The 17,172-nt window shown below is 33.0% G+C and overlaps 2 protein-coding genes across 3 annotated transcripts in view; one reads left to right on the top strand and one right to left on the bottom strand.

Moving 5' to 3' along the window:
* DCP2 (decapping mRNA 2) overlaps nt 1–17,172 on the top strand; it is a 50,350-nt gene that overhangs the window by 7,758 nt on the left and 25,420 nt on the right. The window contains exons 5-12 of one of the 2 annotated variants that reach the window (XM_080177633.1): nt 1,483–1,599; nt 4,746–4,825; nt 5,177–5,238; nt 6,396–6,477; nt 7,508–7,571; nt 7,842–7,955; nt 8,465–8,575; nt 8,810–8,880. In XM_080177633.1, coding sequence (XP_080033759.1) covers nt 1,483–1,599; nt 4,746–4,825; nt 5,177–5,238; nt 6,396–6,477; nt 7,508–7,571; nt 7,842–7,955; nt 8,465–8,575; nt 8,810–8,880 — 701 coding nt within the window. Of the gene's footprint in view, nt 1–1,482; nt 1,600–4,745; nt 4,826–5,176; nt 5,239–6,395; nt 6,478–7,368; nt 7,433–7,507; nt 7,572–7,841; nt 7,956–8,464; nt 8,576–8,809; nt 8,881–17,172 lie in introns of both variants that reach the window. The other variant, XM_080177632.1, reaches the window with a different exon arrangement.
* Nucleotides 9,208–16,010, bottom strand: LOC145332793 (uncharacterized). Its single transcript, XM_080177851.1, has 2 exons — nt 14,278–16,010; nt 9,208–9,782 (listed from the first exon to the last, which is right to left on the bottom strand). Exons 1-2 carry the CDS (start codon nt 15,316–15,318, stop codon nt 9,756–9,758), a joined length of 1,068 nt encoding a protein of 355 aa, XP_080033977.1. The 5' UTR covers nt 15,319–16,010; the 3' UTR covers nt 9,208–9,755.

Below are 17,172 nucleotides of genomic sequence, written 5' to 3'. Positions count from 1 at the left end.
ACATATCTAATCAATCTTGATGAAGCATATTCATTCCAACAAACTTTGCCACGTTTTCCTAGTTTATTTGGATCTTGACCTCTTTTTTAACATTTGCCATTTGTTAGAGATTGGGGAATACTGGACTGTAAATTATACTTGTACCCAACGTTTCATAATCATGTTTTCTCATTCGTCAGCATAAAACTGTTGGAAATTTCACGAAATCTTGATTGGGCGGTACAAAATAGCAATGTCCAAACCAATATCTATCAAAAATTTCCATCTACAGAAGGGGTAATTTTGTTAATGATAATTTGGGGTTGTATATTGATTTATCTCCATTGTCTATCCATTAGCATTGTGTTAGTTTTGGATTATCACACAGCTAAACTAACTTTTAACAGATAATTTGTTGATGATTCTAGTAAAATTACAAAGTATTACTGAAACAGTCAGACAATGATTAAATAAATTTGACAGTTGGATGAATATTTGCCTGGACTCGGCAGCCACCTGTAAGCCTCAGGTCAACCTTTTACAATTTTAAAAAATCAATTGAGGTCTAAACCTATTCCAAATTTGGCAATCACTCTTTACAAAAAAAAATTTTAAAAATCCAAACGGGTTTAAATTTGAGGCTTAGTCGCGGTTGACGGCCGCCGCCGAGCCCTGATATTTGTAATTTGAATGTATCTATGTATATAGAAATTAAAAGTCATAGACACTAAGATAAATAATCCACTATTTCAAAATATACTAGTGGATTTTTTTGAATAGAAAATAGGCTAAAACCATCTAACACGCATTCGAACTAGTTCCTAACTCTTTCAATGTTCAAAGGTATTGTTTTTCAAACCTTCGAACTTTGATTAAAAATTGAATTGGAAAGAAAAGAATGAAAGTTAGAATTGTTACCAAACAAAAATTATGCATTTTTGTGACCTTTCAAAAGAAAGTTTTCTTTCATATGTAATAGAAATTCATTTTTGAACTAAATTCATAATTTTGTTATAAAAATGAATTATGAATGTTGAATTATTAGTCCAATTGTATCAAGAGATCCTTATAAAAACAACAGGATATATTTGTTTTATTGTGAAGCTGCCTATTGCTTAAGATATTTTTCACCGCTTGACCAATATTGTTCTGCTTTACAGTGAAGCTTCTTATAGATCCAGGGAAGGCTTGTAACTGTTTTGGGGGAGGGTACCTTCACCCTACCAAAAGAAATCGCCTTTGGAAAAAATATACTTTAACCAACAAATTTTTTTAAAAAATAACTTAAATAAACAGCGGACGTCGACTTAATCATGTATCGCATTGCATTATAGACAACCACGAATTATAAAATAAAAACCATAAAATTAATACCAGTTTATCCCGGGCTTTCGGCCTGTCGCGGTTAACAAAACTGGTTTTAAATACTTATGTGTTTCATTTTAATATCCATGGAAATCTGTCAATAAACCGATGCCATAAATAGCTATAATTTGTATGTAGGAACATGTGGTAAACCTGGATGGAATTCTGGAAGAATGGAGAGCCTACAAGATGTCCGTACCAACATACGGAGCAGTCATACTCAATAACTGCCTGGATAAAGTTCTTTTAGTTCAAGTAAGTGCATTTATTCAATTTCTTAGCGCGAGCTGCAGAACCCGACGGACAGACGTTACTCAGTTTAACTGTAGAGAAGCTTCGCTTCAATCCCCAATAACACAGAGGTTCTATATAATGTTTATTTATACACAAACAAAACGATACTAAATTCAATATCTACTTAATTAGAATGGGTTAAAAAGGATAACAATTGCAATTGATTCCATCCCTCTATATATTTTTGGTGAAGGAATAGCAAATACAAAAGAGAAAAACAATATATATTCATAATATTTCTAAACAGGATTGAATACAAGTATATTATTATTATGGGGCGCATAGCTACTCTGCAATTAATTAAGTCTGTCCGCTACACAGTGGGATCTTTTGAAAAAAAACGGGACATTTAGAGTAGACAAAAGTAAACTTCAATAAATAAGCTTGTATTTGAAGAAATGATGTAATTTCTTTTGCTTTAACTCGGAAATAACTTAAATTTTGCCTCTGTTAACTTCTATTGTGCATTTGGTATGTACGTCTTGCTGTTTTGGAGAAGCGAAGCTACCCTATTTTTAAAAAATCTATAAAACTTCATAACTTTAGTTAGGATAGGAATATTTTAACAAAATTAACGTCTATGTAAATATTTCTTCAATGCAAACAATGTTTGTGAACATGAATATAGCGTCAGGTGCACCCAGTTCGAGTCCCGGCATTTTTAGGTAGGTCCAGTATAAGTAAAATAGGACACTTATAAGGCATGTTTTCAAATGTTTTTTTACAGATATAAACAACAATAACATAATTTTCAAAACACTTTTGATTTTGTGTTAATACCTTTATTCTAAGTCTAGCTATCTTCATTTAAAGTTTGTATAAGAATATAAACATAATTACTAATATTATATTCTCTCTCAAATGTATATTTCTCTCTTTCTCTCTGATGCGTATATATATAATGTTTTTGCAATATTATAATTAATTCGCAAATTTGAATTTCTGCTGGACCAAAACCAGTTAGAAATACAAATTTTTTTAGAACACATGAAATTGAGCAAATTTAATTGCTAAAATAAAAGTATTTATAAGTCATTTTTATTTAACGACTCCTTTAACCCTTAAATGTCCATTAAAACCGCGAGAACGGCAAAAATCGTTAAAAATCTCGCCAACGGCGGCAAATAACGGCGAAACGGTTGGCCGGAGGCAAATAATGCAGAAGTAAAGAAAGATCCGCCTCAAAAAGTTTGAAAACATTGCAGAGATGACTTTGGGCTCTAAAATGACTCCTTCCCCCTCTAACGGGGGAAAATTTGAAATTAACAAGAACGAAATTGTTCAAACCATGCAATGTAAAATGCTCAATTACTCAAAAACGGACAAGAGGCCCCAGGTTGTGAAAACTGTTTTATACACAATAAATGTTGTATATTGATATTATTATTGCAAAACCCGGGGCCTCCTGTCCGTTTTTGGGTAAAATGGAGAAAACTGATTTTTTGGGGTTAAAAATCTTAATAATTTTGGTGAAATTTTCTCACAAAATGTCAATTTACACCACCAAAAAAATACTTTTTTAAAATTTTTCTTTAATTAGACATTGGTACAGGTATCTGAAAAGTACCTCAATCAAAAATTATTTTCATAAGATGAACATAAATGTATTTTTTGTTGCTTTGAAAAAATTGTGTAAAAAAATCTGGAAAATCATCAAAACTGAAAAGAAATTTTTCACTAGGTACCTTTTTTAAAAATGGCATAAATCCGCCAAAAATGAATATTTTTTAAAAATTTCTTTTCTAGCTGTCTACTTACAGCCATTATTAATTCCTAGGATAGATAAAAGTCGATTTTAAATTTTTTGGATGTCCCGATTTTTTTCAAAAGATCCCACTGTGCGCTACAAATTCTCATTTCTTACACGGAACACTAGAAATATTAGCATTGATATTATTATTAGATGTTTTCATTTGAGGATTTATATTTCAATGTTGACATATCCTCAATCCTCATGGAAATCGCTTTTACCTCACCAGCATCATTTTATCTTAAAGGGAACTAGTGATGGCAATCCGTTGAATTTTTGGGCCGGACTCGGATTCCGGATTCTTAAAGAATCCGTCAAAAAAGTGGCGGATTCCGGATTCTTATTTTTGGCGGATTCCGGATTCTGATTCCGGATTCTAGCAATATTTTAAAAGGATTTTAAATTTTTTAAAAATTAAGTACTACATATATCCCAAAAAAATGTTCTTGGTGTTCTCTATCCGAGAATCGAACCAGATTTTAAAAGATATTGTATACCTATAATGTTGAAAATCATTGCCTTCAAAGAGGAGGAGTTGAAAGAAAAAACTCAAGACGCTAATTTTAGCCTACCAAATAAGAATCCGGAATCCGCTATTAAAAAACGGATTCCGGATTCGGATTCCAAAATTGGCCAAAAATTGGGCGGATTCCGGATTCCGGATACGGATTGCCATCCCTAAAGGGAACTATCCACGAACGAGAGCAAGCACCTTCCAGCATTGATCCATAGTATTTTTTTAGTGAATATACTAGGTTTATGTTTAATATTTGGTTTATCAAATAGAAAGTTGGGTTTTACCATGTTTTTATATGAAAAAAATTTGAAATTTAAATAGTTTTTTAATGCAATATCATTAAATGCTTTGTGGAATTCAAAGGACAAAAAGCATCAAATGCTGTAAATTGCAAAAGTACCTTAATTAAACTGTTTACAATATTACAAGTTACCAACCCTTTTTCTAAATATACATTTTTAATGAAAATAGTATACTTTTGTGTCAAAGCTTTTAAAAAATAGTTTGAACTCATCAAAACATTTGATGATATTGCACCAAAAAATGCTTTACTTTTCAAAGTTTTTTTTTCATATAAAACCATTGTGAAACATAACTTTTTAGTTGATTAACCAAATAGGTTTTAAACATAAACCTATTATATTAACTAAAAAAATACTGTGAATCATTGCTGGAAGGTGCTTAGAATCACTTGCTCTCGTTCGTGGATAGTTCCCTTTTAAAATATCTAGCTATTCAACAACATTTCTTTCTTACAATAATTACAGGATCCTTGGTATTGGGGGTAGATTAAAAAAATGTGTCTGTGCGCCTATTCCTAATGTGAATTGTAATATTTAGGGATTTTGGACCAAGGCGAGTTGGGGGTTCCCCAAGGGAAAAATCAACCAGGACGAAGATCCTAGCGTTTGTGCTGCCAGGTATATCCTTCTATTAAAGTAATATTATATTTTTGTGTATGTTGCTTAAGACCGCGCTAACCGCTGAACCTATATGGTTCTCCTTTACAGTGAAACGTCTTATATGTCAAGGAAAGGTTTACAACTATTTTGGAGGAGGATACCTCCACCCTCCAAATAGAAATCACCCCGTGGGAAAAATACCCCCATCCTAACCTTCATCCAGGTGCTTTCTAACCTAAAGTCCTCTAAATACTTATCTGCAAGTATTTATATCATTAGACAGATGACTGAAAGATTAAAATGGGAAACGAAATGATGCCATGGTGTATAAATTGTGATGTTTTAATAATAATATTTTATTCTTTTCAGGGAAGTGTTAGAAGAAACTGGTTATGATATCAGTGATAAAGTAGATCCTGATGTATTTATAGGTAAAATAAAAATATTATTTTCAGCGGCGTTTTAAAAAAAAAATATTTTTATTTTTGACTTTTTAAAAGTTCAATTTTTGATAAAAATGGACTTGAAAAACTTAAAAAGGGCATTTGCACATGACAAAACAGAGTTACCAAATTATAATTTTTAAAAAATATCTTTATTTATCTAGTCCGAAGCCGGAGCCGTTGTTTAAAGAAAATTACGGCTCCGAGTCCAGCAAAATATGGCGGCTCCCGGCTCCGAAACACTGATGTTCAGCCATTTATATGTTTTTAGATAATGATATAAGTTTAGTTTAAAGTTACTTTCTAAGTATAGAATATTAAAATGAATAAGTGGTTAAGAGAATTAGCATTGTAAATGAAATCAAAGTTTGTAATCACATTCTATTATCCGTTGGCTCAAAAAGTATATTCTGATGGAGTTGTACAACCAAACTTTTCAAAAATAGTTTTAATCTTAAGAAAAAGTGATTTTGTTTATCATAATGGAATGGCAATGGACATTAATTGTCATTAGGTGTAGTTTAATTTTGATGATTTTATTCAGAAAAATTTTAAAGTGTGACACTTTTTGAAAAAAGACATTCGTTTTTATAGAAACTAATTTAGTTAACATTATTATAGAGCAATGGATTTAGAATATACGTGGATATTATGACTGGAAATAAGTCACGTGTCGTCAATTTAGGTTGCTACTTCCCCTGTCTTTCATTGACCAGTTGGTATTATCCTCTTAGAATTTTTTTTTTCAATTTTGAAAATTTGAGTAACCCCCGCCCCCCCCCCCCCCCTCCCCGACAACGAACAACTCTGGCCGCAGCGCTCGGCTCCCTAGCCTGCCTAGCCGCAGCGCTCGGTCCCCTTGCCTGCCTAGCCGCAGCGCTCTGCCCCCTTGCCTGCCTCGCCGCAGCGCTCGGCTTCCTAGCCTATAACTTAACCTAAACTAAAATAGTTGTTCGTTGTCGGGGGGGGGGGGGGGGTACTCAAATTTTCAAAATTGAAAAAAATTTTCCTAAGAGGAAAACGCCTACCAGTTTATTCACTAAGGAGGTTTGGGATAAAGGTAGGGGGTGTGGGGGGTCGTTATTTTAGCCCTCTACAATTCTACTTTACATGATAATCCAAGATAATAATAAATCCTTTTCTAGAGCACCAGTTGAATGAGCAGTTTATCCGCTTGTATATTGTGACTGGAGTTCAGGAAAATACGGCCTTTCAAACCAGAACCAGGTAAAGATATTTCTAAGCTTTTTATTTTGAGGGTGGTGAAACGAGTGGTTTCAAAGGTTTGAGGGTGTAATATAAAGGGGTTAAACACCCCTTTACCCCCAGCTCCTCTTGGACGTTTATGATTTGAAAGAGTAACTTTTCAAATAACTTAATTTAGAAAAATATATCTTGTTCTCTTAAGCTTAGGTACCCTTCCTTATTAACTAAAGGGGACTATGCACGAACGAGAGCAAGTGATTCTAAGCATCTTCCAGCAGTGAATCTAAATATTTTTTTGCTTGATATACTAGGGTCATATTTAACATTGTCAACGATTTAAAAAATGAAGTTTCACCATGGTTTTCTAAGAACAAGACTCTGAAATGTTAAGCTTTTTTTGACGAAGTATCATTAAATATTTTATTGAGTACAAAAATTCAAATAAAATAACACGCCAAAACATAATAAAATGCTGTAAATTACCAAAGTACCTACACCAATAAAACTGTTTAAATATTACAAGGTACCATCCCTTTTTCTAAATTAACATTTTTCGGTGAAAAAGTTTACTTTTGTGTCACAGCAGTTTGAACTTAACAAAACATTTGATAATATTTCGTCAAAAATTCCTAACTTTTAAAAGTTTTTTTTCATATAAAACTTTTTTTCATTTTTTAAATCGATATAACGATATTAAACATAACCCTAGTATTTTCTTGAAAAACATTTAGAATCACTGCTGGAAGGTGCTTAGAATCTCATGCTATCGTCCGTGCATAGTCCCCGTTATGTTTATATTCCCATAATTTTTTAATATGCTGTTCATAAGTCCATATATGAAAAATAGTATGCCCTGTTTCAATATTAAAATAAAGCTTTATGAAATCAAATTTTGTTATTATTATTTTTTAGATGTGAAATAAAAGATATCAGATGGTTTGATGTCAATTCATTACCTTCAAACAAAGCAGACCAGGTGAATAAGTTAAAGAAGCTCCAACAAATGCTTATATTTAATAAGAGACACTTTTACTGGAAATTATTCTGGTAGATGTGAAATAAAAGATATCAGATGGTTTGATGTTAATTCATTACCTTCAAATAAAGCAGACCAGGTGAATAAGATAAAGAACAATTAAATGCTTATTTTGTATAAGAGACATTTTTACTGAAAATTATTCTGGTACCTAAAGGTTTATAGATATGTTCTCTCATTTATTGGCATAAAAACTTTGGGTACTTTTATTCAACTTGATTGTGGCAAATAGTTTTAATTTGCAGGAGGGATACATGGTGATTTTTTCTTAATTTATCTATCTATATTCTATATATCCATCCATCCATTACTCAACATTTTATTCTTTTTATCATCATATTTGTTATAGAACTGTAAGAGCAAGACTGGGTACAATGCAACTTCCTTCTATATGGTCATTCCTTTCATCAAAGGAATTAAAGAATTTGTGGCTAAGAAGAACTGGGAAAGATTACAATTTCAGGTGAAAAGATTTTCAACTTATTCTTTACATTTTTTTTGTTCTGGGGGATGATCTACCCTCTTAGTAAAATTAAATTGTTTAAAATATAATTCTATAATAAGGGTCCGTCCATCCGGAACGGTTAGTTTTTATGTTATTTTTATACTAGCGGCTTGGCCCCTAGCCTCTAGGGGCTTTGCCCCAAGAGGTGTGATCAACCTATTTTTGTGTTATTTGAATTTAAAAAGAAAAATTATTTTTTTTCTTTGTGAGGGGTATTTGTTCATTTTATGGGGGGTTGGGGGTGTCCCACCCCCCAAGAAAATAGCTTAAAACCATCACAGGACCAGTAGGTATATTCCTTGAAGTGAAGAGTAGAGCCCAATCGGTTCAGTGGTTACTGAGATCCTAAGCTTCAGACAGACAGACAGACGGACAGACAGGCATCGTACTACTTTGTATTATGGATGGTAGAATTGTCCTATCGGTTTTAGATCTTCGCTTTTATGTATGTTTCATCTTAATCTTAGGACGATGTACGGGGTGGAAACGTTGGTTCAAAAAAGAAAAACGAGAATAGAAAAACCCCATCAGCATTTACCCATCATATCAATTATAGTGAAAATAGATCTAAAAGCGAGGTAATAGTTTTTTTCTCGCATCGTATTATAAACAGTTTTCCGCGGATATAAAATGTACAATTATAAGATTAAAACCAGTTTTTTTTTGTCCCGTGATACCAAAGTCACGGTCAAAAAACTGGTTTTAATCTAATGATTGTACATTTTTATATGGGGGGGGGGGGGGAAGTAGTGCTCAATCGTTTACTTGTAAACTTGTAAGCTATTACTCCTATTAATGAAAACAATTTTTAGAATAAAAACCCGCGAAGGCAATTATTTGATGAACCTTCATATCCTGTTTATCAGAGGCATTCATCTTCAAGGTAAATTAAATACCTAGATAGATTTTAGGTAGATTGATGACATCATAATTACCTATATAATTATACAGGGTGTTTTTTTTAATAGGACAAAAATATTGCTTAATTTAACCCACTTGCCATTGACAGAAATTAATGATCGATATCTTAATTTCTTCATTGGCTTGGGGAGTTTTGTATAAGAAAAAAATATTTAGCGATTTTCAACAAATTATGCCTTAAAAACCGGTTTTTCTAAAGCGTAATGTGGCTCACCTGTCGTGCCTCTAATCTCTTGTTGCCATTTTGTCAGTAGATGGCAATCGTGTATCAACGCCAGCTCCGACTCTAAAAAACGTTATTAGGCCCTTAGCTTGGAGTGTTCCCAGGAACAGTGAACAATGTAGAAAAGTAGACAGTACATAAATCTTTTCATTAAGATTAACTTTAGATTGATATAAAGACAACAGTTCACATAGTTAATCATTCACATGTTCATGGGGACACTCCAGGCGACAATAAGAAATTATAACTGCTAGGAAGTCTTTTGCTATTAATTTAAATAAGGAAGCTTTGATTTCATTTTGTTATATAATTATTTTCAGGTACTTGATTGAATTAAATGATTGATATAAACTTTAATAAATATTCATGTAATTTAATCTCAAGCTAATATTTTATTAATAATGAAATAAATGTCCGTAACACTGTTGGCATTGATGATGATCATGAGCAACTTGTTGATGATTATTTATTAGGAAGATCTTCTGGTTTATTATGACTGTAGTATTATTATGTTCAGTAGCTTTGTTATGTTCAGTAGTATCATTATTGAAGTCTTCATTATCATTATTTTTGTCATCAACAGTTATCATCTTAATCTTGTCTCCTTCCAATAGTTAGTCCTCTTGAGAGTCTGTTTCATCCTGAATTGATTAATAGCATAATATTATATTAAGTAATGTCTATGATATTTATATAACGACGCTCCCCTTTTTCTTTTTAATTTTGTCGCCCATTTGATGGAGTGCCCCCCCTTTTTTTCACTAAACTTTTTAAATATTTAAAAGGTTTCCTGGATGTTTTGCCTTGAACTTTCATTTCAGATGTTAAAGGTAGGACATGACTGAAATCATACACTGCCATAAGATCAGTACTTTTTCGTGTGAAGTTCAAATTTAAGTCTGCTGCAAGGATAGCTTCATTAAACTCATCATATAGTTCAGTACAATTAGGGTTCGGATCCCATTCTGGCTCTATATTGTCTTGACTATCTTGAGTATGAGTTCTTTCAAATTCTGAGGAGAGTGCTGCTTCATATTCTGACTCACTTTGTCTGTGTCTTAGATTTTCTGGGGTGTTTTTGTATTTTCTAAGATTGTATCTAGTTTTTTTAGCAGATTTTTTTCTAAACCAAGTTTGAATTTTGACAGCAGCTATGTTTTGTTTGAGATTGTTAATTATAGAGGTATTTTCATTGACAACCCAAACTTCTCTTATCGGTTTCCTTTTACTTTTCTCTCCTTTGTCTTGATCTTCAGCTTCATGCCACTCATCTTCACTGTCTTCATTGCCCTTATTATCATCAACATGTGTGTTTTCAGGATGATCTTCATCATCATCTATTTCACTGATATAGTTTTTCTCAGTGATTTCATCATTTACAGTTTCAGGTTCACTTTCATCATCTGTTGATTCTGTGAATCTTGCTACAGGATCAAATACTCTGTATTGATGATTTGGGTACTTTGGTTGTTTTGTAGGTTTAGTATTGTTTTGTACTTTGAACACATGTTGATTCAAGACTTCATATTGTTTATTTCTTGTTCTGATGATTCTTTCACCTCCAACTTTTTTTACTATTATGTTTGGTGAATTATCAGTTTTAGAAATAACTTGAAACATGTCCCTAATATTGTGTTTTTTAGGATTGCTATTTAGCATGACATGATCTCCTATTTCAACAGTTTCTGGCTTAAGACTTACTTTTTTGTTATTCAACTCATTGTTTTTTGTTCTAGTTTCAATCTGGTCTTGGGATAGTTTAGTGTCATCAAGAACAATATTGGTCATAAGTTTGTCATCTCTACTGAAAAGTATATTTCTTGCTGAGATTGTTCCATTTCTTCTGAGTCTGCTATTAAGGTTCATAATTGCTTTGGCCAGAATGACTTGATCAATAGGTTTTTCATTAGGACTGATGGCTGTAATTTCACGTTCTAATTCTTGAATACCTTTGTCAATGACAGCATTTGAATTTTTGTTTAGACTGCTTCCTAATTCTATCTTAATTCCTGATTGTTCAAGTTTAGATGATTTTACAGCTTTTGCAAATCCTGCTGCTTGATCAGTTCTAATTATAACTGTTCCAGTGTGTCTGATGGGAGTAATAAGCTTTATTATGGCATTTTCAAGACATTCACTGGTTTCATTGTCTATGAAGTCTGCTGTTGTATAGGAGGAAAATTGATCTCTGATAACTATGATTGTTTGTTTGGCTCTTTTGACTACATCACAGCCAAAGTGTGTTCCTGGTGTTTGTGTATTTGTTGTTGTTTGAAATCTATTAGTATTTGGCAGTTTTTTCATTGCACAACAAATCTGACATTTCATAAATCTCTCATCTATGATATTTGCCACTCCTACTCCAAAAAAGTATTTATCAAATATTTGTTTCAGTTGATGTTTAGATGGATGGCTGTTTTGATTATGAATTTGATTTACTAGAGTGGATAGATAACTTGATGGAATAACAATCCTTTCTTCTTTTGTAGTTGAGTATGGTATTGTTCTGGATACAACTAACAAACCATCTTGAGCAACATTGGCATTATTTTGAATTTTCCTTGCATCTGAATTTATTTTACCAGGTTTTTTTGAGATCAATTGTCCTGTTGTGATTGCATTTCTTGCTAAAGTTATTGCTTTGTCTTGAGATTGGACATTTTTCCATGATAACCTATTAGCATATGGTATATCTGTTTGGATAGTAGCAATTTTACCATCAATTATAGTATCAGCTTGTTGGTTGACATATTCACATAGTTGACATATATCTGCATTACAATTGGTGGTGTTTCTTGATTGGAAATCTGCTATTTGGTTTTGTCCCGACTTTCCTGAAATGTGTTGTACATCACATGAAACTTTACCCATATTGTTTAAGAAAGTTTGAATTCGTGGGGATAAACTAAATTTACCTTTTTTTAACAGATTTGTTGCATCACAGACAGGCTTACTATCAGGGCATATGATGACAGGCTTGGTAGACTCCTTGATGATGTCGTAGAAAGCTTCTATGGCCGTTCCAAATGCTACAGACTCTATTTCACAGGGTGTCCATTTGACATGGTGTGGTTTTAGCTTGACAGAGTAATGTCGGACAGTCCTAGTTTTGCCATGATTATCCTTGGCCTGTAGAACAAAACCTACACCTGGCGGATTTCTAGCACCATCTGTAATGATTATGAGTTGATCATTAGGATGTGGCAGATAGACTTCTTTAATGTTTTCAATGTTGTCTTTAGCTGCTTGAAACGCCAGTTTTAGTTCAGTTGTCCAAATGATTAGATCTTTAGAGTCTTTATCACTTGTAATTTTGTCAAATGGATCCATTACCTTAGCCAAATTTGGAGTATGGTACAGGAAAGTTTTGTAGAGGCCAACCCATGAACGTACATCTTTGACTGTACAGATATCATCAGATTTAACTTCTAATAAGGCTTGTTTCCTGTGTGGTGATGGTGCTAATGTTCCACCTTCAGACCATATCCAGCTCATTATGTCGACAGATTTTGGCAAGATAATAGTTTTGGCAGGAGAAAGCTTCAAATTGTTGGATTTACAAATGTTCAGCATTTCTTCCAAATTGTCAATAGCTTCGTCTATTGTATTTCCACCTGTGAATAGATCATCAGCTTGTTTAACCAGTTTACCCTTTGTTATCATATCATTGAACAGATTGGCAAGAAGTTCATCCAGTTCTTCTGTTTGGTTTATCAAACCTTGGATTCCTCGTTTAAAAAAGCGCAATCCGCCAAATGGTGTTAAGATTCCGCACCATTTCTGTCCATCTCTGTGTAGGTGATTTTGAAAAAAACCCTGATAGAGGTCAGTTTTGATAACATATTTCCATTTTGCAAGGGCATTGTAAACATCTTGTGGTTTACTGATCTTAGCTGGCAAGGATTTCATGTATTTTGATAGTTCACATGTGTTTACAACAAGTCTAACATCACTTGTTGTGAGCTCGTTGTTAGGTTTATCCTTTGCCTTCTGTTTTTTTCTCAAAAATGCTGGCATTACATGCTGTACTTCAATATTTTCATGTTGTGGTATTCCAAGTACTTTTTGATCTGTCAACTCATCACACACTTTCTGAAGAAGAACATTCATTTTGTTGTTATATTGAACACAGTTTACTTTCCGAGAACTTGGTCTTTCTTCATTTGCAAATTTTAATTTACAATAGTGTGGGCCAGATTTTTGATTGTAACCTTGTCTAAGATCTTGATCAAATACAGCTCTGTTGTTTTCTATAACTTCTAGAATTCGCTTGTTTTGATCACTGGTTAGTCTATCTCTGTTTATAGTTATATTGCTAATGTTGTCTGTAGTTTGTTTTTCAGAGTGCATGGACATTAAGTTGTATTCAATTTTGGCGTTTTCTGCAATTACTTCCTTTATCTCTTTTACATATACCTTTGATTTTACCAGTTTTATTGGTTCATTGGTGTTGTTTTCTATGTTTAGTTTCCCATGTTTGATTGAGCTTATTTGTGGATCTATTCTACATCTTCCATCTAGAGGTTCAATGAAAACAAGTTTATCATTCTTTTCAGGCATATCTATCTTGATTGATTGGTTGGGCAGAATAGTAGTTTTAGGTATAGTTACAATTGTATTTATTGGATTGACAGGAAGATCTGTATTTCTGTTTGTTTCAGGTACAACAAATTTGTTTTTGATTGTTATGGTTCTTGCAGAAATATCTTGTCTTACAACATTATCTTTAAAGAAGTTGTTTCCAGCAATAGCATCAGTGTGTAGGTTTTCCATAACAATTGCAGAAAAGTTTACAGTCCATGCATTTCTGTTGAACACTTCATGGATTTCACCTTTGGATTTAAGTATGGTTTTACCATCAGCTATTTTAGCTAGTTGGCCGTTGGGATGTATTTTCCATTTCATTTTGAGGGCATAATCTAGTTTTACTGTACTAATCCAACATCCTGAATCTAAATCTAGGTGAATAGGTAGGTCATCTTGAAAAACAGTCAGTATTTGAGATGGTACTGGTTTTATGACATGTATGTTGTTGTCAGAGGTCAGATGGAAATGTTGTTTTTCATTACTAACTATGGTAGGGGCATCATTATGTTTAGTAGTAGTATTATCAGACTTTTTAAAATCAACATTTACCTGATTTCCATATCCATGAAGGTTGGCCATTTTCTCTAGTTCATCTTCTTCTTCTTCTACTTGTACTGCTGCTGAAACTAAGTATTTAGCTTTGATTCCCTCCTTATCTCTGTCAGAAAGTGACGGACACTCAAGGTCTCCTATTTCATGAGAAAGTACAACATTTCTCTGCTGGCGTTGAAGGTGACAAAGTCTACAAAATTTATTTTGACTCTGAGGTTTAGGCCTTGAGAAGTTAGAGTTAAATCGTCCTCTATTTCGTCCTCTTCCTCTGGATCCCATGAAATTGACTTGGTAATCATTTTCCTTGACTTTGATGGCTGCATTGTTAGACTCTTCTTCAATATCATCTAGTATTTTGGAAACATTTGAGAGAATGTCTATTTTCAAGTCCATTAGGAATATGCCTTGTTCTAGCCTTGGTCCGTACAGTTCTTTTACTTTGTTTGGTAACCTTTTGTCTATAATAAGTAGTGTGGTGAGCAAGATATGGTCTTCAAATGTGGGAGATATGGTTTCTGCTTTAGCAAGTAGCAAATTGTTCTTCCATTTGATAGTGGTTCCTTGTGGTTTCAAGTTTTCCAAGATCTTTGCTCTGTAACTATTATAGAATGATAAGGGGGATTGTTCTGATGGATTGTATTGAAGATCAGATATTGACAGGAATTCTTTACCCTTGTGTTGATGATGGTATATGATTGTCAATTCTTCCCAAATCCATTTTAGACTGGTTGACTGTTTGATTACCATCATGTAGTGGTCTCTGTTACAACAGCCCGCGATGATGGTGATGAAGTTGTTCAGGTCTCTTTGTCTCATATCAAGATCACCTTTATCATCTTTGTTGAGGGATAGAATTCTATCTTCTTCCGATTCTGCTGGTTGCCATGTGGAGTACATACCCTTTTCTTTATACAATTTAAAGTTGTCATGTTGATTCAGGTAGTTCATAAGTTCATTCCACCATGCATACAGATCTGCTTCACTAACATTATCTTTAGGAAGTCTTTCAGGTTTACTAATCTTTATTCCACCAGGCATCTTGCTATATCACTTTATTTAGTCTGTGGCTGAGTTTGTTGGCTACGGATGTGCTGCAGGTATCACTAACCGCCGCTGCCACCACGTAATGTGGCTCATCTGTCGTGCCTCTAATCTCTTGTTGCCATTTTGTCAGTAGATGGCAATCGTGTATCAACGCCAGCTCCGACTCTAAAAAACGTTATTAGGCCCTTAGCTTGGAGTGTTCCCAGGAACAGTGAACAATGTAGAAAAGTAGACAGTACATAAATCTTTTCATTAAGATTAACTTTAGATTGATATAAAGACAACAGTTCACATAGTTAATCATTCACATGTTCATGGGGACACTCCAGGCGACAATAAGAAATTATAACTGCTAGGAAGTCTTTTGCTATTAATTTAAATAAGGAAGCTTTGATTTCATTTTGTTATATAATTATTTTCAGGTACTTGATTGAATTAAATGATTGATATAAACTTTAATAAATATTCATGTAATTTAATCTCAAGCTAATATTTTATTAATAATGAAATAAATGTCCGTAACACTGTTGGCATTGATGATGATCATGAGCAACTTGTTGATGATTATTTATTAGGAAGATCTTCTGGTTTATTATGACTGTAGTATTATTATGTTCAGTAGCTTTGTTATGTTCAGTAGTATCATTATTGAAGTCTTCATTATCATTATTTTTGTCATCAACAGTTATCATCTTAATCTTGTCTCCTTCCAATAGTTAGTCCTCTTGAGAGTCTGTTTCATCCTGAATTGATTAATAGCATAATATTATATTAAGTAATGTCTATGATATTTATATAACGACGAAGTACCTATTTTTGGAATATTTTTGGATCATGACCAATCTAAAGAGTGTGCAAAAATAAGTACATTTTTTAAATTCTAATTGCGCGGCTTGTGTTAATTGTATAAATGTTATGCATACCGTTAGAATCGCCCTAAACTTGTGTTTTTGGATATACAAACACTATTTCTGTGCTACGCATAGTTTAGGAGCTACGTGTTAAAATGTCCCAACCTTACTCACATTTTAGCTCCTATACTACAAATAGCATGATTATGATACATATATTTCCAAAAATTAGAGTTTATTATGATTCTAACGATTTGCATGAAATTTTACTACTATTAACACAAGCCGTGCAATTTAAATTTTAAAAAAATATACGAATTTTGGCACACTCTTTAGAGTTGCAATGATCAAAAAATCTTCAAAAAATAGGTATTTCAGAAAAACCGGATTTTAAGGCATAATTTGTTGAAAATCACAAAATATTTTTTTCTTTTACAAAACTCCCCAATCCAATGAAGAAATTAAGATATTAATTATCAACTTATGTCAATGGCAAGTAGGTTAAACTAAGCAATATTTTTGTCCTATTAAAAAAACACCCTGTATATTAATTGAAAGAAAAATTATTGGATGGAAAGATAGATTAGGTAATAGATAGTTAATAGCAGGGTTTCGGATCCGCATATTTTTGAGTCCAAGGATCCGGATCCGGATCCGCAAAAAAATGCGGATCCGGATCCTTAGACTCCAAAAAATGCGGAAAAAATGGAAAAATCTACCTAAATTTATATAAAATCTCAGACATTCTCTTGATGAGAGCCAATCTTTAAGGTTTAGGTTCAGACTTGAAAATTTAAAGTATTTTTGACTTCGAATTAAAGAATAAAATTTGTTTGAAAAATTTGGTGATTTTATTTTTATTGTCAAAGATCCGGATCCGGATCCGCACTGACCAAATTTTGAGGATCCGGATCCGCATAAAATCAATGCGGATCCGAAACCCTGGTTAATAGTTGGATAAGATATGGATAGATTGCTGTATATTTAGTTGGTAGGA

This window comes from Acartia tonsa, chromosome 11, assembly GCF_053477335.1.
Source record: "Acartia tonsa isolate MP-2025a chromosome 11, ASM5347733v1, whole genome shotgun sequence".
NCBI lineage: Eukaryota > Metazoa > Arthropoda > Copepoda > Calanoida > Acartiidae > Acartia > Acartia tonsa.
This window is presented reverse-complemented; position numbering and strand designations above follow the sequence as displayed.

Excerpts from the sequence above, each read along its gene's own strand:
- LOC145332793 (XM_080177851.1), bottom strand. The coding sequence starts at position 15,318 with ATGCCTGGTGGAATAAAGATTAGTAAACCTGAAAGACTTCCTAAAGAT. Across the intron at positions 9,783-14,277 it reads TTCATGGATATGGAAATCAG|GATGAAACAGACTCTCAAGA; the intron begins GTAAATGTTGAT and ends TAATCAATTCAG.